Source organism: Hemiscyllium ocellatum, chromosome 10 (genome assembly GCF_020745735.1).
Source record: "Hemiscyllium ocellatum isolate sHemOce1 chromosome 10, sHemOce1.pat.X.cur, whole genome shotgun sequence".
Lineage (NCBI taxonomy): Eukaryota > Metazoa > Chordata > Chondrichthyes > Orectolobiformes > Hemiscylliidae > Hemiscyllium > Hemiscyllium ocellatum.
In genome coordinates, this window is record NC_083410.1 from 85,254,656 (window position 1) to 85,267,956 (window position 13,301).

A 13,301-nucleotide genomic window follows, 5' to 3' on the forward strand; every position below is an offset into this window, starting at 1 on the left:
TTGGCAAATCACTGTTGATCTCACATAAGCAGATATGATAAAGGATGCACCCCAGTAAGCATCTCTGATGTTCTGCTGATTTATGTGTGCATCAAAATAGTCTCATTTATCAAAATAATTATCTGGTTGATTGAATATGTTACAGTCCATTTACTAAGGGCACTATCATGACCATATTGTTCCTATTCGTTGGATGTTGACACTTCTGGCGAAAACAATGTCTTCACTTTCAACTCCTACACCATCGCCTGCTGATAAAGGACAACTTGCAGATTTAAGTTGATACATCCCCGAATGACACCTCTAGTTCTCTGTCACTATTTGAGATTTTAAATTAATTGCAGTATGAGGTCAATTTCTGATCTCTGCCCACCAGCTCAGTCTACTTTCTGCTGAAAACTTCATTTAGGCTCTTGTCAGCTCAAACTTTCGTGAGATGACCATCTTCCCATTCCCCACCCTCCATAACCTTCATCTGGTTCAGAAAACTTTCCTTCCCATGACCTAACTCTCACCACATCCTGTTAATCCAAATGTCTGATACTGCAACAAATTTTGCATCTTAAATCCTGAGTGGGCATATTTCTGTAGTGAGAGAACCAGAGTTAATGTTCAAGTCTGTGATCTTTCAGCAGGATTGAGAATAGTTAAATCCTGAATAATGAAGGCATAAATTGAAGTTTTTGAACAATGGATGAGCTAAGGCAGTTGTGAAGTTTGACAGTGTTATGGAGGTGGGATAGGCCATCATAGTGAGGCTGGAAGCTTATATTTGACTCAAATGTGATTCCATCTGAGAATGTTGCCAGGGAGAGGAAAGGAGTTGAGGAGCACAGATTGAATGGGGGAGGTGGAGGGTTAATGACAACAATGGCCTCACAATTGCCAAAATTTAGTTGGAGGAATTTTCTACTTATCCAGTGCTGGATGTTGGGTAATCTGGCGATGGTGGAGCAGTCGAGAGAGGAACATGGTGGTGTTGGTTGAAATGCAAAAGCAAAACAACACCTGATTGTCATGGGCATGGATTACCAAAACGAAGAGAGAGGCATCAGTGCAAATGTGGCTTCTAGAGACTGGCTTGGTTACCTTTGACATCGTCAATCCTGCATTTAGTGATGTTATGGCTGCTTTTAATCAAAAGTATTTTCAACAAATTAATGAAACAGAAGGAGAAATGGGTTCTTGATCATCATGAATCATTTAATGAAAACTCTTGTCTCATATCAAATTTCTTTTTGATGTTTTCTCCCTGATGAGATTGCTGTCATATCAGGGACAGATTGATTGGACTGCACGATTCATCACACATTCCTGGTCAGACTTATTCTCACCTATTAATAAATCTATTTACGTATCTTTTTTAGGAAGAGGCAGAGAACCAATTAAGATTGGTCCACACACAAACCAAAGAAATGCTTCAGGGGCTCTTCCCAGAGGTGTCAGTATCCTCACAACAGGTAAGAGATGGTTATTTGTTGTCTAAATGAACTCGTAATTTTAGTGGGCCACCAACTGTGTTTTTAACTGAAAAGATGGAATTCTAAATTGCACTGTCAGCAACAATACTATACAATACCATGCTTGACACCAGATTGAAGGTGCGAGGTCTAATCTGTGCTCAGTTGGCTGAACTGAGAGGAAAAGACTCTATAGGTCCTCCTTTTGATTGCTATCCAGTGACCCCTGCTGGAACATCCATGTATGTGCAGACTTCCAGTGAATCCTGCTCAGCCTCAGCTGTCAAACTGTCTAAACTCTGTTAAGACAAATGATCAGGCAAGTGATGTGTCAGAGCTTTATAGATCAGGCTGAGCCATAGCCAGGCAGCAGTGCCTCAGTTGAAAGGGTCATTCAGTAAAGGTAAAGCCACCATAGTCCTAGAGACAGTGAGAACTGCAGATGCTGGAGATCAGAGTCGAGAGCGTGGTGCTGGAAAAGCACAGCAGATCAGACAGCATCCGAGAAGCAGGAGAAGGGCTTATACTCCTGATGAAGGGCTTATGCCTGAAATGTTGATTCTCCTGCTCCTCGGATGCTGCCTGACCCGCTGTGCGTTTCTAGCATCACAGTCCTGACATAGCCTGAGAGTCCCGCAGTGCTGTTCCCTTATAAGAGATGATTGTGGTGCATTTAACCTGAGGGTCACCGCACCTCAGGGAAGTGGCAAGATAGGACCTTCAGCTGGCCCAGGAATTGGGGGCACCATTGAACCCACACAATTGACATCACTCACTGGCCAACTGAGCAACTGACCCCCATGCAGTGATACATCAGCAACAGCAGCGCCGTAAGGAGAGGTGGAACAAGTGAACATTCAGTCCGTCTTTAGTCCTAGTTCTAAATAACAGGAATGTAATTTTTAACTGAGGCCTTTTTTTTATGAAAGTAAATGCATTTAATCATTCAAACTTTGTAATTTTCATTTAAACCATGAACTTAAACACTAAATTAAAATTACCCTATGTTTGCAGTTTAGTGCCACACATCAGCTAACTGAATGTAATGAATATGCAAAAAGAATGAAGATAAAACTTACATTTTACGTGAGATGTTGTACTGGGAATGCCAAGCTTGAAGGGGTGTGGAGGCAGATATAATAGTAACTTTCAGGAGTGAATTGGATGAATAATTGGAAAGGAAACATTTACAAACCCAGTAAGAAAGAGTAAGGCAGGTGGAACTGATTGGTTAGCCTTTTCAGCATAATCTGGATGGGCTGAATAGTCACCTCCTTTGTGGTAGGTTTGTAAGTTAAAGCAGTTGCTTTTAGTGCAACACAGTTCTGTACTAACGAATATGTTGTGTTTCAGCTTTATAGCGATTGGTTACAGGAGTTCAAGCAGAAGACGTTGGAGTTCCTGAACCAGCCAAATAAAGACCCCTCAGTGAGTACTGATTGCAGAAAGAAGCAAATGTCAGAGTGAAGTATGTCGGCTTTTTAATTGTAAAACTCCCCTCTGTTCCTTTTTCACACTGGCATACAGTTGGCTTTTGTTACCGAGTAATTCTTCATAAGTAGTTAGCATTGTCAGACTATTCAATTACATAAGACATCACAGTGGTACCCACCTCCTGTCCTGACCTCTTGATGATTACAAATACTTGCCAGCTAGAAATGCTGAACAATTGTCAGGTGATTTCTAACTCGAGCCGTGTCCGGTTCTCTCTCCTGCTGTGTGTCCCATTCTCCCTGGCCATTCCCTGGACTTGCACATTTCATATCTGCTTGCTGCCCTTGCCTGCCAGGAGAGTTCAAACTCTCATGAGTGGATGAAGAATGAAAAAGCGCAGGGAAAAAAAGCACACAGCTTGCCATCTCTCTGCCCACCGCAGAATATTTGGCTATTGACATAGTTTGACATCACCCACTTGAGCAATCCTTGGCTGATAAAACCAGTGTGCCCTCGCCTTTGGAAGCTCAGTCTCTCCCAGGGTTCTGCCAACTCATTCTGGCCTCGACTGCCTGTTCTTCTTGTCACGTGCCGCTCACGTCCAGCACACCACCTTGAACTCTGCAGTCACAGTTCCACTTTAACCTGTCCGTTCTCTTTTCCAATTGGAACTTAATGCTCATCTCCGCTCGCTGATGCTTGCTGTTGTGAGTGTTTTGTTTTGGTGTGTGGTACCTTCTAGATTACTGCACAGTTGTGAACCCACACACCTTTTAGAGAGAACATTGATCAGGAATCTTCAGATAATGACCAGGAACAGACCATTTCCAGCCAGGTTCTAGAACACAGAAGCTGGCTATTTGGCTGAGCAAATCCATGACTCTTTTTGCTTCACATGACCTTCCTTGTACTTGTTTACCTCTCTTGGTGTGTGCTTCTTTTATTGTATTCCTCACATTCCGTATAACTTTTCCCTTGAGGACACTGTGTGGTTTAGCCACATTCATAGGCCAATCATTTTAGCATAACAAATATTCAAATTAGGAGCACAATAGGCCATTTAGATCCTTGAGATTTTACATACAGCCATAGAGGTTTGCAGCAAGGAAACAGGCCCTTCGGCCCAACTTATCCATGCCGCCCAAGATTCACAATTAATCTAGACCCATTTACCTGCAATTGGTCCATATCCCTCTATATCTATCCCATCCATATACTGGTCTAAATGTTTCTTAAATGACAGAATTATACTCAGCTCCACAACAACTTCTGGTAGCCCGTTCCAGACACTCACCACTTGTTGCGGGAAAAAAATTCCCCTCTGGACCCTTTTGTATCTCTCCCCTCTGCCATTCTAAAAGATCATGGATGATCTGTTTGAGTTTTGAATTCCACATTCTCACCTATTCCCGTTAACCTTTGATTCCACTACCTACTAAGAGTCTATTCACTTTCACCTTCAATGGGAGATGGAGCTGTGTTAGCCTTCACATAAAACATCGGTGTAAACTGCAGCTTGCTCATGTTTGAATACACACCGTCCTTACAGCCATTGTGTACATCATATTCCAAAGTCTGTTGTCTACAGTTGCTACAATGATTTCTCTCTTATCCCCTGATGTATTATGATACTTAGCTGTGACTCCGTATTAGCATCCCTGTCTTTGGGTCAGAAGTTGGGAGTTCAAATCCCACACTGACAGTGTGATTATGAATCCAGGATGCCTGGGGGATATACTGATTTTTGGATAAAGCACTACACTGAAGCTCCGTCTTCTGTATGTGGCGATATTTGAAGAAGGCCTTTTGGCTTTCAATATTTGTTCCACATCATTTTTTAAAAAATGATAATCTGGCTGTCGTGCAAATGCTGTTACAGGATCTTGGGTATGAAAATTGGCTGCTGCATTTCCTACATCACAACCATGGGACTAGTTTCATTTGGAATTATATTCGGCATGGATTGGTTGGACCAAAGGATCTATTTCTATGCTGTATGTCTCTGCATCTTCACTTTAAATAATTCCATTAGCTGTGGAGCACCTTTGGATACCCTGAGGCAATTGAATGTCAGTCCTTCCTTTCCATTGCCAACAGAAATGTTTATGATGATTCATTTCTTCTGTTCCAATTCTTTCAGGATCTAGCACTTAAGTTAAAAGAAGCCGAAGAAGCCCAAAGCACTTTACAAGCAGATTGTGACCAATACAGAACAGTTCTCGCTGAGACAGTGAGTTCATTCAAACTCTTCTCTCCTCTGTGGCCTGTTGCTAATATGTGAACAGAGTCGACCACTGTGCCAGAGCTGAACATTTCAGTGTGTGCGCTTTCTCCTTTGCTCAATTTCACAGGAGGGAATGCTGAAAGACCTACAGAAAAGCGTGGAAGAGGAGGAGCACGTGTGGAAAGGGAAGTTAGCAGAGTCTGAGGCACAAGCTCAGAAGGTGAGGTCATGTTTACTCGGTGTGAGGCTTTACCATTCTGTTCGCTTGTGAAACAAATGGGTTTTGGAAGATTATTCTCATTAAACAAGGAGACCCCATTTACACTGAGACTGAAAGGAAAATTACACCTGTTCATTCCAATTAACCTGGTTGTGTTGCTCTGATCGGTATCTGTCCTCCTCAACCCAACTTATCCATGCTGCCCAGGTTTCACAATTAATCTAAGACCCATTTACCTGCAATTGGTCCATAGCCCTCCATACCTATCCCATCCATATACTGGTCTAAATGTTTCTAAAATGACAGAATTATACCAGGCTCCACAACGATCTCTGGTAGCCCATTCCAGAGACTCAGCACTTGTTGCCGCTGTAAAATGATTTGGAATGTCCTGAGGTGGTGAAAGGCGCCATACAAATGTAAATCTCGTTGTCATTTCCTTTAGGCTAAAACCAAATCTAGCAGTTAACTGGTCAATATGCTGAAAAGGAATTAGGGACCTGTCCTAGAATTGTTGTAGTTCAGAGGAAGCATTTTCATTTGTTTCACCCCTCCCCCATCATCTTTGGCTAAGCACCCATCCTTCAACCTGAAGGAAATGATAGTGACCTGAACGTAGAGCCATAAGTTGGTGTTCCTTTTATAACCAGTGAATAAGCAAGGAATGATGAGATTTCATGTGAGTACCACAAATTCCACATGGCTTTACAAAAAGGGAATTTATTATGGATGCAACCAGTAGTGTATTTAAACAGGTTGGTAATACTTGAATTTCCAAAAGGTGCCACATTAAAGGTTATTACACAAGATAAGGACTCATGGATTTGTTCAGGATGGTTGGGGAATTGACTAACAGGCAGGAAGCAAAGTGTAGGGATAAATGGGACATTCACCTTTTGATTGGTGTAAGTGCCACCAAATTGATTTCTAAGTCTTGACGATGTACAATCCTTAGTAATGATTTAGAGGAAGAGGCAGAGAATAAGGTGTCTCAGTCTTCTGGTGATACAAAGCTGGGCAGGAATAGAAGCTTCAGGAGGACAGAAACAGGCTGCAAGGGTATACTTGGGTTGTGAATAGGCACCAAGGTATTTATTCAGTTAGGTAGTAAGAATAGAAAGGCAGTACATGTTTTAGAAGACATGACACCTGCAAATATTGATGTTAAGAAAGATTCGGATGTACTCTCAGAAGGAGCACTGAACGTTGGCAAATAATTAGGAAGGCAAATGGAAAGTTGGCTGGTTTTGCACGGGGATTGGAATACAATCTTGTTGCAGTTGTATAGAGCGTTGGTGACACTGCACCTGGAGTAGACCATGGTCTCCATATTTAAGGAAGGTTGCACTTGTGTTGGAAGTGGTATCGTGAAGATTCAATAGATTGGTTCTTGGGATGAGAGGGTTGCCCTACAGCAAGAGGTTGAGTAGATTAAGTTTGTACTTTCAGAAGTTTAGAGGAATGAGACCATAGAAGATTTCTGAAGGGGCTGGATTGGATAGACACTGTGAAATTGTTCACATGGTTGACATCTAGGAAATAGTGTTACATTTTCAGGATAATTATTTAAGACTAACACAAAGAACAATTTGTTCACTGAGTTATGAATCTTTGGAACTTTCTGTCCCAGAGTATTTTGAATGCTCCATTGTTAAGTATAGTTAAGGCAGAGCTAGTTATTTGGCGTCGGAGGGAATCTGGGGACAGGGTGTGATGTGACGGAAGATCAGCCCTGATCATTATGAATGGCTGAGTGGTCTCAGGGATTGTGCAGTCTGCTCCTGTTTCTATCACTTGTGTTGTAACTTAGAATTAAGTTTTAAGGACTGACAAAGAATTGGAGTAGGGTAGAGATATGAAGAATTTTGAGGAGATAAGCCCAGAACATAATGCCCAGAGGCAAAGTTGATAATGATGTAACAAAGGAATCAGGTTGTATTTGATAAGAAAAATGCAGAGATCTCAGATAGTACTACAGAGAAGGAGAGGAAGGCTGTGGAGGAATTTGAAAATGAGGAGGAGAATCCTCATTAAAAAATTTGTTTGGCATTTGTTTCTTTTAGGACAGAACTGTAAGAACAGGCCAGCAATCCTTTCTTTAGAGAAAAGAAAATAAGGCAGTCATTTAACAGAAGTCTTTAAACTTTGATGGAATTGAATAGGGTAGATGTAGATAGTTTCTGTTGTGAGAGTTTACAGTTTGAAAATATGGAGCTACTCAGAAATGCAGCAGAAAGTTCCTTTTAAACAGAGTGAGTGAATATGGCACCTGAAGTGGTTGATGCCAGTTATATAAATATATTTAAGGGCAAACTAGAACTGCGTGAAGAAGAAAGGAATAGAAGAATATGTTCTTAGCTAAGAAGAATATTATTAGCTAAAGTAAATGAGAGGATTCTTGTATTAAGCATAAACACCAAATTAGATATTTGGGATAAATGGTGTTTTCTTGTCCTTTAATATGTTTAAAAGTACGATATCTTCAGACCGTGATGATGATCCCATGGGAATTTCTCCACATTGACAAAAGCCAATGAACGTCTTGCTCAACAGTGGAGTAGAGATCAGTGACGGTCTGAGGCAGAGATTAGACCATCAACTCCTAAAATACTGCAGATGCTGGAAATCAAAAACAAGCAGAAAGTGGGGGGAACCGCAGGTCAAGTAGGATGTGTGGAGACAGAAATAGAATTAACATTTCAGATCGATGGCCTTTCATTGGAATGCTTTCAATGAAAAGTCATGAACCTGAAATGTGAACCCTTTCTTTCTGCACAGAATCTGGCTGACATACTGAGTATTTTCTTAGTGTTTTCTATTTTTAATACAGGAAATAACATCTCTAGCTTTTGTGCAAATAAACTGTCCTAATCTCTCATTAGTGGTGTAGGGCTACAGTTTGTACGACTTAAATAAATCGAAGTACATTGCATGCAGTCTTGTTTGTTTTTCATTAATAATACTGTACAGTGTGGAATACAGCTGTATCATAGCACTACATCATTATACAGGTCCTTATATATAATAGGGATATTGTACTTGCATGAATGCACTTGGTAGAATCAGTGGGGTCTTCATGGTGACAGCTAATTGGTATTTCTGTTTTTACAGGCACAACAACAAGTAAAAATGTTAGAGGACATGATGGAGAAAATGAAGCTAGAATCCCAAAACTCAGAACAGGTACTTTTTCCCAATTACTGCATGAGAGTGGCTGCAAACCATTCCACCATGTGATCCTGCTCAGCCTTCGATTAAATCATGAATGATCTGTATCTGAACTCAAGTTCATCACTGCTCCATGTCCTGCGATGTCCTCACCAAATAAAGCCTTTCAAGCTGGTCTTGATAGCTGCAATTGTATGCTCCCAGAATCCAGTGCCTTTTGGAGGAATCATTTCAACTTTCCACTACTATTTATGCTTCCTAATTTCAGATTATATGCTTAGTTTTTGATATCTTCACTAAAAAGCCTTTCTATTTAACACAGTCAGTGATTCCTCCAGCCTTGAAGATCTTGACTCCTTATCTAGAAACTGGTCCATGCACAAATTGGTACCAGATGCCTTATTTAAGGACTCATTTAACCCTTTGGCCAGGCTTGATCACATCCTTTCCGATGTCAACACTCCTGTTTCAACAGGGTCACTCCATCAATTGTGATAGGTAAGAAACTTAATTGAAGAATTCCGCTATCATCAAATCTCTGTTTTCTCCCCAGATGAAGGATCGTGTTGCTGAATTGGAGGTCCAGCTCCAACACCAATTAGAATCTGCAGACGCAGTTTGTCAGAAATACTCAGTAGAAGTAAGAGAGGTGAGTGTCCATAATTTCCTCCGGCTTTAGTGAATTTGTAACATATTTACATACCATGCATTAACAGGTTCAATAGAATTAACTCACAGTGGGAACTGTTGGCATGGGGGCCCCCTCAGCTGTGTCTCAGGGACACTCGGCTTGTACACCAGACTCCTCAGTCTGTGCAATGTTTAGGTCTGCGATGGGCTGAATGGTAGTGAATCTATGAAAATCCTCCCCCAAAAGTTTGTGTATAATCTATCTTTGCATATATTCTGGACTGAGACAGACAGACTTTTGATTTTGGGAATTAAGGGATACGGGGAGCAGGTGAGAAAGTGGAGTTGAAGCTGAAGATCAGCTGTAATTATAATGTATGGTAGAGCAGCTTTGAGAGATCATATATTCTACTCCTGCTTCCATTTTCTGTGCTCTTATTCACCCCAGGAACCCTTGGACGGCACATGATCAGCAACTTTACTCCCGTTGCTTCCAATGTTCTACTCTGTAAAGAACATGGCTGTTATGACTGTTATAGGCTACTGATCACTGAAGTAAAAAAATCTTCAGAAAGAAAACAGGACTACAATTACCACAATTCTCAAGTGAAGTGGGAAATACAGCAGACCAATTATAGATGTAGGCATCACCTTAGAGCCAAAAGCCACGTCTTTTATATTCTTTCCTCATCCACCAACCTGTGGTGATTTTTCACCATTTGCGATTTGTGTCAACAACCATGTGCTTTTATGTTAAACCCAGTAAAAACATATTTCAAGCCCAAACTTTGTCACCCAGTTTTCACTACTATATCATTGACTTCCAACTCTCTCCTTCGTTGAGATCAACCACAGGGCGGTAATGTTGGGGCAAGCCAACAAGCCAAGCACCAATCTTCTATCCCTCATTGGACGGGAAGTTCCGCCCTCGAGCGATGCCAACCAATCTGCTTGCTGGCAAGGAGTTCCCTGAGAAGAAGTCCATGGTGTCAGTGTCCTCTAAGGCTCAGGCCTTTTTGGGCATGGAGGGTTCTGGATGGGGGTGAGGCGGGGGGCTTTAGGGTGCTCTAAGGCACGGGCTAGAAGTGGGAGTAACTCCCTGGGGAGGGCTGCATCTGTTGTGGACAGGCATCCACAAAAATGCAACTGCCTTTCTGTCTACCTTTTTAACAAATTAATTAAGTAGTGGTCTAACATATTATGGCAACCAAGGCAGATCGAGAGGCCAAGGTGGGTGTGTTATACAGCTTTTGTACTTTGAGGACTTATAGAACCAGCAGATGGGAATGTGATAGGGTGGCCACCTGCTTTATTTAACCTGGCCCTCCTGCCAAAAGCATGTCTGTTGGGGCTTGTAACATCAAGGCCCGAGTTCGACAGAGCCCAACATGACCCTTTCCTGTCCTGACTGCCATCCAAGGTTTTCAGTCAGCTGACTTAGCACAAAGCAGGAGGGTTTGTGATTTGTCGTTGTACTATTCACTGATTTAATGGAGTGCAATGGCAAGAATACACTTCAGAAATCTAGGAATATAGAAGCAGGCAGAGATTATTTGGCCCTCAAGCCTGCCCTTGCCCTGAATTAAATGAATCATGGTCAATATGTCAATCTCCTATATCCACTGATGCTCCATATTCCTGATTTCCTTAGCCCAACAACCATGTCTGAATGGTCATAAAAATTACAGTTAATCCTGTCAGGCAGCCTTTTGAGGGAGGGATTTCCAGATTCCAGTGTGAAATAGACCTTCTTGACCCCAACCCCATTTTTGATCTTTTTGCAATTTTACTCAGTGGTCCAATTTAAAAATCGATGTATAATTCTCCATAATGGTTAGCAATGGACACTTTGAATGGCTGTTCTAAGATACTGTAGGAATGAAATCTCCTCAACACTCTAAACATTCCACGCGGTGTTTAGTAAATTCTGCATATTTGTTTTTTCTGAAAGATTTAGTATTCTTGGATAGTGAACAGTTTGAGTCCTATTGCTACCATTAGGACTTCTCGACAGTTAGTGTGGATAGTCAGTAGTCCGGCCCTTTAATGCTGTAAGGAACAGTCGCACCTCTAGCAGCAGTGAATGCATTACTATACAGTTGTGTCTGATGATTACTAGTCTCTATAAGGTATGTCCAGTAATTGTAACTGGCGCAGTTGGACCTCAGTGGGCAAGCTCTTCTCTGGGACAGGAGTACTTTTAAAATAGAACCAAAAGAAATAAATAGTTGCCTTTACACAGTGCCTTTCATGATGTCAGAAGCTCCTAGATAACTTTATAATCAATAAAATATCATTTTGAGTGCAGTTGTTCTTGTTTATGTACGGAACACAGCTGCCAATTTGTGTACAGTGATCTCTCAGAAAGGTCACTGTGATAATGATCAAATTATCTGATTTTCTCAGGTTGGTTGAAGGATAAATATTGGCTAGGGTAGAACTCTCATGTTTTTCTTTAGAATAGCGTCACCAAATCTTTAATGATCACCTGACAGGATAGAAACGCTTTCTGCATATCATTTGAAAAATGACACCTTTGACAGTGCAGCACTCGCTCAGTGCTGCACTGCGCTGGACTATCAGATTAGAGTTATGGGTTGCATTTTCCTAGAATGTGAATATGGGGTTTGAGGCAGAGGCCAGGAAAATAGAAGGAATTTGCATCACATCTGACTCATTTTCCACTTACGGGATGTTTATCTGAGGTGGGCAAGGAAGAAAATAGACAGTCTACTTCAAGGATAGAAAATGAGGTCTGCAGATGCTGGAGATCACAGTTGAAAATGTGTTGCTGGTTAAAGCACAGCAGGTCAGGCAGCATCCAAGGAATAGGAAATTCGACGTTTCAGGCATAAGCCCTTCATCATTCCTGATGAAGGGCTTATGCCCGAAACGTCGAATTTCCTATTCCTTGGATGCTGCCTGACCTGCTGTGCTTTAACCAGCAACACAGTCTACTTCAAGGAGCTGAGGAACTAATGAGGGCATTTATGAGACTTACTAGGAGCCATCTCTCGTCCATGTGATGTAGTAACCATGGTCACACTTTGCTTTAACTAGTTTTAGAGGTGTTCAGAGAACATCTTCACCTTGAGGTGCCCTATGGCCCTCACATATATCAGCAGGTCAGACTACTAGCTGTCCACAGCTGTGGATGTACTATCCAGCCTGCCTCCTATCCCTAATTGATTCATTGATTGCCCCCAGGGGCAATGAGAGCTACCATCTAGTTTTATGTCTCTGGACTGGGCTTAAACTCGCAACCTTCAGGTTGAGAATTCAGAGTGTTGCTTGCTGACCATCCCGTGGTTATAAAATCTCAGGAATTATGGTGGGCCATATGTGCACAAATCATTTAGGAAGTGACGTTGTACCAGCCTGGAGTGAACTGCACTTGGGTGAAGCCCATGTAATGCAGGACCAAGTGCAGGTCCCTCGTCTGGAATGGAGTAAGAATCAAATTGCTGACCCAATTCTCAAATTGTACAGCAGCTATTCTGTAAAAATGCTCCCAGCCTTTCTACACTGTTGCATAATTCAACTGCACAATGTGAATAAAGCCATTCAGATAAATCTTGTGGAAATATTACCAAGAGTCTCAATTCCATTCCTACTTTCTGTATTTTACAAACATTTGTCTTTACAATATTATAAAGAAAGGTTACAAATTGCCTCAGTAATGCTTGGATTGAATTTAAAACAATAAGTAATGTGATTTTGACCATTTTTAAATAATGTTTTCAATATTAAGTTGTGAGGAGACAATGTAAAAGTAAGCCTAAATTTGTTAAGTATTGTGATAAGGTGGTGTTTCTGTGTATCATGCTGAATGTTTGGTGATGCTATCTGACAATGAGGATAGCTAGCCTCCGGTAGTTTTAGTAGCCCTGCTCAATCTGATGTTGCAGCGAAAAGACTGGTGTGATGTTTAATATAATGCATCAGGTCAACACTAAATGTGTGCTGTAACTCTGCTGTTCAGTGAGGCCTGGAATTGGTCCATTATGCTACTTTGTGATGAATTGAAGCTTGCGATTTGTTCTTTTTCTGTCCTTTGCAGTTGAGCGAGCTCCTAAATGATGCACAGAGCCAACTTGAAATAGCCAATAAAGAGGTACAGAAACACAGTGAGGAGCTTTCACAGGTAATTCTTTTTACAACATCA

The 13,301-nt window shown here is 41.4% G+C and overlaps 1 protein-coding gene across 1 annotated transcript in view; it reads left to right on the top strand.

Annotated features, from left to right (window-relative positions):
• The window catches only part of LOC132819831 (ribosome-binding protein 1-like), a 132,851-nt gene that overhangs the window by 102,868 nt on the left and 16,682 nt on the right, over window positions 1-13,301 (top strand). Inside the window, 7 exon segments of the mRNA XM_060831681.1 lie at window positions 1,368-1,460; window positions 2,814-2,888; window positions 5,035-5,124; window positions 5,246-5,338; window positions 8,450-8,521; window positions 9,060-9,155; window positions 13,197-13,280. Of these exon segments, the coding sequence (XP_060687664.1) occupies window positions 1,368-1,460; window positions 2,814-2,888; window positions 5,035-5,124; window positions 5,246-5,338; window positions 8,450-8,521; window positions 9,060-9,155; window positions 13,197-13,280 (603 nt within the window).